Source organism: Typopeltis vanoorti, chromosome 8 (genome assembly GCF_054136105.1).
Source record: "Typopeltis vanoorti isolate ZY-2024b chromosome 8, IOZ_Tvanoo_1.0, whole genome shotgun sequence".
NCBI classification, from domain to species: domain Eukaryota; kingdom Metazoa; phylum Arthropoda; class Arachnida; order Uropygi; family Thelyphonidae; genus Typopeltis; species Typopeltis vanoorti.
Genome location: NC_143556.1, coordinates 146,893,073 through 146,906,268, shown reverse-complemented (window position 1 = coordinate 146,906,268; position 13,196 = coordinate 146,893,073). Strand labels below are relative to the sequence as shown.

Genomic DNA, 13,196 nt, shown 5'->3' with positions numbered 1-13,196 from the left:
GAGTCCAAGCAGCAATCAAAACAGTGGACAATGCCCGGTGAAAGAGCACCGAATAAAAGCGAAGACCATTTTGTCAGCTGGGAAAGTGATGGCTGCTGTTTCTTTCTTGGAATTTCTAAGGAATTATCATGATAGACTATTTGGAAAAGGGTAAGACAATAACAGGAGTCTATTATGCTTCATTGTTAGACTGTTTAAAAGAAGAACTGAAGAAAAAACAGCCAAGATTGACGCACCAAACTGCACCGTCCCACACATCGGCCATCGCAATGGTAAAATTGCACAAATTGAAGTTCAAATTTGTTCCACATGCACCGTATTCTCTGGTCACTTCTTATTCCCAAACTTAAAAATTTGGCTCGGTGGGAAAAAAATGTCTTCAAACGAGGATGTAATCAAGGGTGTCAACGACTATTTCGCACAATTTGACAAATCCTGCTTTTTAGATGGGATGAAAAAATTGGAAACTCGCTGGACCAAATGTGTAGACCTTGATGGAGACTATGTTGAGAAATAAAGGTGATTTTTTCCAAAAAAATGTGTTTAACTTAATTTTTTACCAAACTTTTCAAACAACCCTCATATCCTTGGTCTCCAGAAGTATCTCCACTGCTTAAGTATGATGTGGCATGGTATTGTCATCCATAAAAATGAATTCCTGGCATACAGCACCATGGAATAATTGAATATGACATTGAAGAACTTTGTTGCAATATAGTTCATCAGGTGGTCCCTTTTTCCAGCACCATGACCCCAGCACTGCCATATCTATGTTTTCAAGAACGTTCTCGTGGTGGTAAGCAGTACCATCACGAGAATGTATACAACACGTCAGATCATGTGTTGTCTAGAACTGGAGGAAAGACGAAAACAACTCATCTTTAAAGAGTACATTAGTCCATTGGTATCCTCTATCCAATTTTTATGGATACAACACAACTGAAAACATGCTCTATGATAAGGTCTGGATAAAGGGATACAGACTACAGGCCTTTGGGTATATAGGCCTACTTGTCACAGTTTGTCAAGATATCCATGTACCTGTGTTCTGATGGAGCCAACTTGCAAGGCTTGCTGACAATATCAATAATTCTGTGGCCTTCAAGCTTTCCAATAATTCTTCCCTACATGAAATCAATTTGCAACCACACTTTTAAAATTTAGAAAATAAATAAATAATATTCTAAGCAATTGATACTAAATCAATACTGGAATTTATAAAACCAGAAATGCATAAGACTTATTCTAATTTAACTTTCATGGAAGTATTAAAAAATTACCTCTAGTCTTCTAAGTATTTCACGTAGTGATAACACAGTTTCAGTTCCTCCTATATATGTTGTTGTAGGTAGTTTGAAAAGTCGATCCATATCTTTTTCTTCTATTAATAGACATAAATGAAAAAATTATATGTATGTATGTGTGCGTATGTATGTATGTATATGTGTGTGTGTATATATATATATATATATATATATATATATATATTTTTTTTTTTTTTTTTTTTTTTTTTAATAGATATACATGATAACTAGTTTTGTATATATAGAATGACTGAAGACTGGGAAGAAGAATAACTTGCTCACAAAAAAATTCAATGAAAAGCAAAATTCCAAAATTAAAGAATTAACTTAGAGAATCACATTTTTGGTTCATGCCAGAAAATTACTTATAGCAGTTTTATTTTAAGGATTTGGGGAAGGGGGATAAACAATTCTGCATATGGGTGATGACAGGGACTATTTCAAAAGTCTTAATTTCCCCATAATCAATTATATGACACTCATATTATTGCTGAACTTGAAACTACACCTTCATTGTTTAAAAATTCATTCTCAACTAATAAACATATGTATCACTTATATAAGTGAAATCACTTTCAGTTATTCTCAGTATTTTTTCACAGGTAGCTTATACAGAATAAATTTATATTTATTATTATTATTATTAAGAGAAAACTCCAGGAAGTCAGAGCCTCATTGAGGGAGGCTACATACTACACACACTAGCTATCATACTTATTCTTGAATTCATTCACACTGCTTGCACTCATAACATCCAATGGCAATCCATTCCAATCACGCACCGTCCTCTGAGAGAAAAATCAAGCCATCGCACCTTTCTTGGCAGCCTTCATTCTCAGCTTCCAAGGATGCCCTCTCATCGTCCTTTCTCAGCCCTCCATAAATTGAAAAATTCCATCAATTGAAATCCTGTATGACCCTTTCAGAAGTTTGTAAGTCTCAATCATATCACCTTCTTTCTCCTGTTTGCTAGTGTCTGCAGTATACAAATTCTCAATCTGTCTTCATAATCAGTATTCCACAATCCTGATATCATTTTTAACACTCTCCTTTGTACTCTCTCCAATATATCAGAATCACAACAGAAACCAGGAGACCAGACCTGTGCCTAATAATCCAAGTGAGGTCTTATCAAGGCCTTGTAAAGAGCAAAATAATATCCTTATCTTTACATGTGAATGTTCATTTCAGCATTGCAAATATCTTTTGAGTTGTATTTGCAATCTTGGCCATATGGCCCCTAAACCCTAAACTTTAACTTCCTATCTATTAACACTCCGAGATCCCTAGCCTCATCAGTTTCTTCTAGCCTAATCCCACCAATATAATATGACACTGTATATCTAATCATGCTAAAGTGAATGACCTTACATTTATTAACATTGAACTGACACCCATTTTCCCATGCCCACAATTCCAGCCTATTCAAATCATTCTGCAAAGATTGCATATCAGCAGCATTCCTGATTACCCTACCTATCTTTGCATCATCAGCAAATAACTATGTCGCTTGTCAAATCCTTGCCAATATCATTAATGAACAGATTGAATAACAGTGGACCAAGCACTGATCCTTGTGGTATACCACTTGTTATTTTTTATTATTATTATTATTTTTTTTTTTTTTTTTTATTAATCTTGTACTGATTATGGGCAGTACTACCCTTACATCACGTCCAGACATTTTGTCCAGACTTGATATATGCCTAAGCCTTTAAACTTGTTTTACCCTATACCTGTTCGAGTTATTATTGTAGTCATTCTCTGGTGGCAACACCATGCCACCAGTGCGCCCTGTAGGGCCCTCAAGGAAAGAACTTTTATATCCTTTTGTGTAAGCCCAAGCTGTTTTAAGTCCTTATAACTATCTGCACTCCATACACCATGTAAAGAGATGGTGGCGCTGGTAAACCTCGGAGCTGTCCCATGCTCCTTCCATATCTTACTAATTAGATCTGGGTTATTTTTATAATAATTTACTTTATTATTATGGCTATAGGCTAGTGGGTGCCCTGTTCTCACCGCCTGGGCATCAACTCCTCAAACGTCACCACCTCTTTTAATCTCTAAGTATGGCTTACGCAAATCCGTGGAGGTCCTATAATGTGGTTCCACCGCAGTCTCTCAACCTTTATTATATGATTTTTCAACATATATTATATGCCGGTTTCATTGGGGCAGAATTTTATTTGTAAAATTGGTATTTCTGAACTGCCTTAATGATACAGAACGTATCAAATGTAATTCTATCTGATTTCAAGTTCAATATGCATACATACTTTTCTTTTTCTTTCAGAATAAAAACTACTTTATCTTATCTTGGCATAACAGGGTTTTTTTTTTTTTTTTTTTTAATACAAACTCATTTTCATTCCAGTTGTGTCTAATTACTCAGTCACTAAATACTATGCATAACCTCTAATAATCTCTGTACTGTATTTAGTGATACAATAAAAACTACTTTATTCTGCTTACATCTGTGTAGTTATGTAGAGGATGTTTCTCATTATATTTTCATTTCACTCTTCAAAATAAGACCAACTAAAATTTGAGTTTATTTTTTTTTTTAGTGGGGAACCTATCCATGAGAAGTTGGTCAACCTATATGCATGTGAATAAAAATGAGTCCTATGTTTTACCAGTAAAAGAATGTCTTGGGATTAATATATCTGAGATTTATTACTATTTTTATCAAAAAAAGCATTCACTGTTCATAACAATCTTTACTGAATAAAATAAAATTTTTATTATTTTTACGGCTATTTTTGCTTTGAAAATTTTTACTTTGTTTTCCACAAAAAAAAGTGAAATATAAAAAAAAAATAGAATGATATACACATAACAAGCACAATAAATTGTACAAGATGTTCATTTAGTGCTTCATACATCACACATAACTCAATACTACACCTAGGTGAATCTGATCAACAGTAATTAGCTCAATGGATATGACCCTCCATATAGTCATTTACTAAACTACAAATATATATCAACATATTTTTTTTTTCTGGTTATTTATATTTTGCAAACAAATCTTTTTCCCTCTCCTTATAAGTTTTCTTTTAATTATTCCCATTATAATTGCAAATTATTCTATTGCATGTGCTGGTATTAACTGTTATTGCTAGTTATTCTCAAAATTAATAAGTAATAATCATAGATAATACTGAATTGAACGACAATTATAAAAAGTCATAAATGATTAATATTACTATGATTATCATAACAAACCTCCAAGGAATCAATAGCATGAGAGCTCTTACTCAGCCAGCAACATACTATCATACAGAACGTAAACTCATTCATAACATATTTTGGTAATATGTTCCACTTGCCTACCAATTATCATGTGCAACAAACCAAATCTATGCCTCTCTCTCTCCACACCCTGACATAACTTCAGCAATGACTTCTCTCACTCTATATATAAACTTTATCATTCCTGTGAACTCCTCTTGTCAACTTAAGACCTCATCATCTGTCTTTTCTGTCTATCCTTTGAACTCTACAATTTCATTTTCTCAGTCTCTTCTCACAACACTTCAAAGTCTCAATATTGCCTTAGTCACCAGTGTCTCTGAATTCTCTCCAGCATTTCCACATTACAATGGAAACCAGGTAGAAGTCCACATGTGGTATGATCTATGTCCTGTACAGGGGGGGGTATAATCACATATCCCTCTCTCTCTCTGTGTTTTCCTTATCAAAACAGTAATATCCTGTACAGTATTTTTAGATACTTGCAAAGTGTAAGCGAACAGTGAACTTCTCACCTCTGCTGAGCATCACCCACAGATTCCAAATCCAATCACTTCCATGAGGCATTGACTTGATTCTACCAATACAATATATAACCCTATAAATTTCTCAAACTTTACATGAACAGTAAGAACCAATCTATAAGAAATATGATTAACAAATAAGTTAACAAGTACAAGAGAACCCAACTTCTTTGACCATACACAACCTGCTAGTACTGTTCAGTCAGCCAATCTCTTATACATCTAACCAATCTATTATCATTCTCATCTCCCCCATGCTTCTACACCAAATTGCCATATGTAATCAAATGCATTCACAAAGCCCATGAATAACATCATATATGAATCTTCTTTATCAAATTAAACTATACTTCATCACAAAATCCAAGTGGATTACTAAAGTATGACCTTCCCTTCAAAAACAGTCCTGGAGAATTCTATCAACTAAGCCTCTATTGTATTCATAACCTTTTGAATACCTTAACTGCAACTACAGATAATATACAGACTCCTCTAATAATCAGAAACATCTGTCCTAGTACAACTTTAAGGCTTTAGCACTATAAATTAAAGATACCAAGAAATTATATTCTTGGTTTAATCCTTTATCCAAGTGTAACCAAATAAGTTTGTGCCTGAACTATTTTCAGGACTGGGGCAACTCTTATAAAGAAGCTAATGACTTCACATCACTTGCCTTATTATCCCATAATGCAAAGCATATCCTTACAGACATGTATAATGCTATGCATTATGGGAAGAGCCACTACCCAGACTGGTTTCAACCTTTATTGAGGTCTCAGTGGGAGCCAGACCCAGAGGTGATATCCTGATATTACATCAACCTTATCACCAAGAGGTGATAAGGTTGAAGTAAAGCAGATGTCATATTTTCATATATGAGTAGCCAAAAAGTGTCACACCTTATGGGATACTAAAGCAATGATGTGAAATCATTAGCTTCTTTATACAAGTTGCCTCAGTCCTGAAAATAGTTCAGGCGCAAACTTGTTTGCTTATACTTGGATAAAGGATTAAACCAAGAATATAATTTCTTGGTATCTTTAATTTACAGTATAACCAAGTGGAAAAACTTACAATGGCTTTAGCACTATTTTGCCAAAGCCATTTGGCAAGGCACCCTTCTGTAATTATTCTTCCTCTTGCTTGCCAAACAGTCAAAAATTTCACTTGAATTACCTTTGGCCTGACTGGTCAATCTCCCTCATACTGCATTTTCTTTTTGTTTACCATGCTTGTCACTTTTCTAGACTGCATTTTATATACCTCTTATACATCACATGTAATCACTACCACCTATCTCATTCATACTTCTTTTACCATACTACCCACACCTCTGTTCATCTCACTTTATTTGCTTTACTCTTGGCATACAGATGGACAATACTTGTGTCAGATGAATCCAAAAATTTCCATGCTCTATTAAGCTCTTTTTCTACAGGTTTTTCATCCCAGGGTAGTAACATTAATCAACTACAGTGTTTCCCATAATCACATACCTTATAGTTCTCATGAGTTCATCTGTTGTCAAACCCAACCTGAACTCAGAGGGATAGAAAACAGGCAACACCAACATAAGAAGCACGTTAATGGAAGAGAAGTGGTACCAGCAGAAGAATTAGAGAAGCTGACAACTAGTGTTATTGAAATGAAGAAAACCAGTTAGGATTCTCTAAATAATACTCATAAGATGTTATGTTTGGGCAGCAGGGATCAAGAAAAGGAAGGAGGAACTACAATATTCAACACTATATACATCTACATAATCTTTTTGAATGACAAACAGTTTCAAGTAGAGTGATGTGGGTGTATTTCAAAATGGAACACGGGACTCGTGAAACTTATTTGTACAAGTGATTACTAAAAAAGGTTCTAAAAAAGAAGTGAAAGAGTTTTTCAAGTTATCAGGAGGAAGCTGACAAAGAAAAAGATAGAGACCTAACAGCACAGTAGGAAATGAATACTGCTCATACCAAAATGTTTGAGTAAAATTTGCAGAAAAGAGAAAAACTAATAATAATGGTAAACACCTATTGGTTTTCTGTTCAGGACATGTACTAGTCATTACTAATACTATGCTCCAACAAAGATATGCATAAATTCACATAGGGGTGATAAAACATCCAAGAAATAAATGACATCATTGATAGGGATACTTCACACTGGTTCAAGATACACCTTGAAATAGGAAGTGTTCAGCATTCAGTTCTCAGCAGGATAAAAATGAATATCCTATTTTAAAAAATATACATCTACAAAAGTTTAAAAAGAATCAATATCTAAAGAAAAAAATGACTGATTCAGCTAGGGAAGCTTGAGAAGTCTGCAAGGATAAAATAATCATAACTTCATGATGGACTCAAGTTAAAAAGACAATGCTGGAAAAGGCAACATACCCAAGCTTAGAGTAAGTCAACATGTGCATCAGAGAACTTTTACTCAGATATACTATCACACAAGAAGACTGGTAAAAATACAGAAAATATATATCCAAAACTTCATTTCTTTTCTTTTAGACCTACAAGATCCACAAAAGTCTTCTCTTTATTTTAGCATTTAATCTACTCTAAATCAAGTCTTCCCCCCAATTTCAGTATATTTTTCATTCTGTTAAAGAATGATTTTGCAATTTCTATTCTCCTAATCTGTTTTCTATTGTATTTTTTTTCCATCCTCTGCAATTAAATGTCCAGAAGTAACATTCAACTCATTGAATAATTTCATTTTCTACTTTGATTTTTAACTTCCAGGTAATTTTTTCTCTTTTTACTATCATACCTTCTTACTTAGCTTTTTTAGGGGATTTAACAATAAGGCAATATTTAATAAAAATAACTAACACTGGATTTATTGGTCGTAAAGATTTAATACTACTAGTCACCTACTAGTTTCACCATGTGAACTAGTGGCTTCATCTAGGTTTGAATAAATACAAATATATATATATAAACAACAAGCATTGATTATGAATCAAGTAGGAACCATTACACAAGTACAGTAGAAACATGTGAAGCGTGGATGCTGGCACATGGTCAGTCATTGTTCAGCAGGTGCGTCCAATAGTTTGTAGAGAAATTAAACTCTGATGTATTTAGAGATCTGATGAGTGACTTCCAAATGTCACACAAGATCATCCCATGGTTTCTGTTTAGGATACCTTGTGAGTGGATTACCATTGTAGCTTCTTTGATGCTGCAGGAGCTGTAGTCTTCTTCTATGTATGGCATGGAGCTCTTATCCCATTCAATGTTGTGGTGAGTGTTGGAAAAAATGGAATGCCAACCCTGAACTGTTCTCTTTGTTGATGTCTCCAATATGCTCCTTTTGTCTTATTTCTACACTTCTCAAAGTTTGTCCTATGTAATTAAGGCCACAAGAACATAGGATGTTGTAAAATCCAGGATGTTTGTTGTGGTCCTTGGGTAAGCATAACAGATTCTGTACCATCATAATTAGTTTGAAGGCTACTCTAATGATTGAGATTTCAGGAGATAAGCAATTTTGTGAAAAAATTCACCAACAAAAGGGATGGAAATTGAAATTCTGTAATGAATATCATGGATTTGTTGTGGAGAGGGATTAGAGAGAGTAATATTCTTTTTGCTATTTTTTTAGGATATCCATTACCACTGGAGAAATGCATTGTACATATGCTGAAAAAGAAGATGATTTCTATTATAAAAGATGAAGAAACATTAACAGAAGCATTACTTTCTATTATTCAACTATTGATCAGCAATGGATATCCTAAAAAAATAGCAAAAAAGAATACTACTCTCCAATCTCTCTCCACAATGAATCCATAACATTCATTACAGAAATTCAATTTCCATCCATTTTGTTAGCAAACTTTTGCAAAAAATTGCTGATCTCCTGAAATCTCATGGCATCAGACTAGCCTTCAAACCAATTATGATGGTACAAAATCTGTTATGCTCACCCAAGGACCACAACTCTTTCAACAAACATCCTGGAATTTACAACATCCCATGTTCTTGTGGCCTTAATGTAGGAATAAGACAAAAGGAGCATATCGGAGACATCAACAACAACAGAGAGGACAGTTCAGGGTTGGCATTCCAATTCTCCAACACTCACCACAGCACTAAATGGAATAAGAGGACCATGCCATACATAGAGGAGGACTACAGCTCCCATGATCAAAAAAGCTACAGTGGTAATCCTGGGTGACATTTGGGTCACTCATCAGATCTCTAAACACATCAGAGTTTAATTTCTCTGCAAACTATCAGATGCACCTGCTGAACAATGACTTACCCTGTGCCAGCATCCACGCATCACGTGTTTCTACTGTACTTGTGTAATGCCAGCATTCACGCATTTCTACTGTACTTGTGTAATGGTTCCTAGGCATTCGGTATTTTTTTAGTAATGTATTGATCCATAATCAATGCTTGTTGTTTATTTAATTTATATTTGTATGTTCATTCAAACCCAGATGAAGCCCTAGTTCACATGGCAAAACTAGTAGGATTAAATCTTTACGACCAATAAATCCAGTGTTAGTTATTTTTATTACATTAGTTTTGTGGTTGAAAATAACATATTTATTGTAAGGCAATATTTTTTAATTTGTGTATTTTTGCTTTATAACTTTAGCAAGTCTTCATTCCTCTCTCAATAACCAATACAGTATTGTCTGGATAACCAAGATTTATATCTCTATATTTCTGACATACTTTAAAAATATGTTTAAAAATTTAAAAATATGTGAAAGAAAATTGTCAAGGAAAACTGTACAGTCCTGGAAGGTATGTAGAAGTTTGATAATCAATTCCTGCATATCTCTACCATTCAATTCATTAAAGGAATTGAAAATCAATTCCTGTAATGTCTACCATATAGTAGATAAATTACCTACTATATGGTAGACACTTGCTGTAACAAATCCTTAGAGACCATGGAAACAGTGTCATGGTACAAAGTTTGCTGAACTGAATTTAGAAGAGAAAGAAACTGACTCCCCCTGAAATAGAGTGGGGAAAGTCTTGCTCCATTCCCAATAAAATAATTAGAAGAAACACACGTATAAACCACAGTGAAAATTATTTAATTGTAAATATTTCATCCTAAGTATCTTAGGACATCATCAGTACAGTATTTAAACAAAAATTAGGAATAACATACAGTTAGGGCCCATGATTACAATAGAATCTCATGAAAACGTGCATAACGTGCTAAAGTAGTACCAAAAAAAAAAAAAAAAAAAAAAAAAAAAAAAAAAAAAAAAAAAAACGTTAATTATTTAACACAGTTTTGTATGATAATTTCCCATACTTTAGGAATAGTAAGAACGTCATTGCGGTTTAGGTTTGGTCTGTGTAGTGGGGCTTCAGAACTTTCTTTGTATAAACGTTCATGTTTAAATATAGATCTATGTAAAAGTTTAGCCTTTTCCCAATGGATCCTATGGTTTGGATTTTCAATTCCGTGTTGAGAGAGGCCAGATTTCTGCGGTTTAAGAAGACAAATGTGGTCTTGATGTTCCGAGATGCGTTTCTGAACAGACCTACCTGTCTGTCCAAAGTAAAATAATTTGCATGAGCATGGAATCTCATAAACACCAGGTAACATCAAGGGTGAGAATTTGTCCTTAGGAGAAGGTAATAAGTTGTAAATTTGGTTCATAGGTTTGTAAGTAGTGCCGAAATTTTATTTCTTCATAATTTTAGAAAGATGTTCTGAGATGCCTTTAACGTAAGGTATGGGAATCCTGTGCACTTCTTCCTGTCTGGTTTGATGTATGCAGAAGTGACTGATGATTTTTTGAGTTGTTTTGGGATTATATCCATTTAGGATGGCTGTATTTTTGATAACTTCTAATTCCTGGTTTAAAGATTCTCCAGAGGAGCAGAATTTGTGTGCTCTGGAAACTAGTGATTTAATAATGCCAGATTTCTGAGATGGATGATGAGCAGAAGAATTGTGAATGTAGCGACCTGAGAATGTAGGCTTGCGAAATACGGAAGTGGCGATGGAACCGTCTTCTTTTCTTTCGATGTGTAAATCCAAAAAAGAGATACCCTGTAGAAATTCTTTTTCTAACGTAAAGTTGATGCGATGATGAAGAAGGTTAATTTTATCTAGAAACAGTTGTAACTCAGGTTCGGGATGATTCCATACTGCAAATACATCATCGACATATCTTAGCCAAATTTTTGGTTTGGGTTCAAAAGTGAATATTTTTTCCTCAAGGTGTTCTAGAAACAAATTTGCTAGGTTTGGTGATAAAGGAGATCCCATTGCTGTTCCTTTCTCTTGCTTGTAAATTTGACCTTTCCAGGTGAAGCAACCTGATGCAATAACAAACTTGAACAATTCAACTATATCAGATGGAAATTTTTGAGTTAGTAATTCTATTGTTTCTTTATGGGGAATGTTAGTGAAGAGGGAGACAATGTTGAAGCTGATTAACAAGTCAGTTTTTGATAGTTGAATGTCTTTAATTTTTGTGTGAAACTCATTAGAATTTTTGATTGAAGAGACTGAGTGGCCTATGTGAGGGCGGAGAAGGTTAGATAAGAATCTTGATAACTTGTACGTTGGAGAGCCGATACAGTCTATGATATAAGTGGAACATTAGTTTTGTGTAGCTTAGGTAAGCCATAAATTCTAGGAGGTCTTGCATGGTATGTCTTAAGTTTTTTTAAATTGTTTCTTCATCTAAGGAGGAAGTTTCATTAAGTAGCTTATTTAATTTTCTGAGTTAACGATTCGTAGGATCAAAATTCAATTTGGAGTAAGTATTACGATCTCGAAGAAGTAAATTAATTTTACGGTCATATGAATTGGTATCAAGAACCACAGTGGTATTTCCTTTATAAGCTCTAGTAATGATTAAATTTTTGTTACGTTTTAAGGAAATAATAGCTTTCAATTCCGACGGTGGGATAAAAATACAGCCATCCTAAATGGATATAATCCCAAAACAACTCAAAAAATCATCAGTCACTTCTGCATACATCAAACCAGACAGGAAGAAGTGCATAGGATTCCCATACCTTACGTTAAAGGCATCTCAGAACGTCTTTCTAAAATTACGAAGAAATACAATTTTGCCACTACTAACAAACCTATCAACCAAATTTACAACTTATTACCTTCTCCTAAGGACAAATTCTCACCCTTGATGTTACCTGGTGTTTATGAGATTCCATGCTCATGCAAATTATCTTACTTTGGACAGACAGGTAGGTCTGTTCAGAAACGTATCTCGGAACATCAAGACCACATTTGTCTTCTTAAACTGCAGAAATCTGGCCTCTCTCAACACGGAATTGAAAATCCAAACCATAGGATCCATTGGGAAAAGGCTAAACTTTTACATAGATCTATATTTAAACATGAACGTTTATACAAAGAAAGTTCTGAAGCCCTACTACACAGACCAAACCTAAACCGCAACATCATCATCAAATTCCTGCCATGTACCCTCAAGGGATGTACAGGATATGATAGTACTACATGAAAAAAATTACATCATTTTTAATTTCCTATCTACAATTTTCCTCCAAATCAGTCTGTTACTTGTCAAGACTCCAACATTATCAGATCTTATATTTCTATCGTCTAAAGCATTTTGTACCGTATCAATCCACCTATATCTTGGTCTTCCTCTGGGTCGTTTTACTGCCAACCTGGCAGAGAACACTTGTTTTGCTAATCTTAAGTGACCATACCACCTGAGATTAGCTCTGCTAACGCATTCCTGGATGCTGACAATGTCAAGTTCTTTCCTAATATCCTCGTTTTTAATATGATATTGCCATTGATGCCATCTGTTCATGGCTATAATCTTTCTCAGGACTCTCATATCCGTGGTCTCTAGTCTTTGGTCAAGTGTTTTACTTCTGACCCAGCTCTCAGATCCATAAGTTAAAACTGGTTTAAACACTGTCTTGTATACAGCTAATTTAGTGTTCCGACTGATTTCTCTCTTATTCCATATGAATTTATTCAATTGACTTCCCACCATACCAGCTTTGCTGATTCTGTTGTCTATTTCTATATTTAATTTACCATCTTCAGTAAAAATCGTGCATAAATAGCCGAAATGTTTTACTTGTTCCACAGGTTCTCCATTCACAAC

At 34.3% G+C, this 13,196-nt stretch overlaps 1 protein-coding gene across 1 annotated transcript in view; it reads right to left on the bottom strand.

The window, feature by feature from the left end:
• The window catches only part of LOC150104414 (2-oxoglutarate dehydrogenase complex component E1-like), a 596,096-nt gene that overhangs the window by 530,202 nt on the left and 52,698 nt on the right, over positions 1-13,196 (bottom strand). The window contains exon 4 of the mRNA XM_090396361.1: positions 1,281-1,381. Coding sequence (XP_090252487.1) covers positions 1,281-1,381 — 101 coding nt within the window. The remainder of the gene's footprint in view (positions 1-1,280; positions 1,382-13,196) is intronic.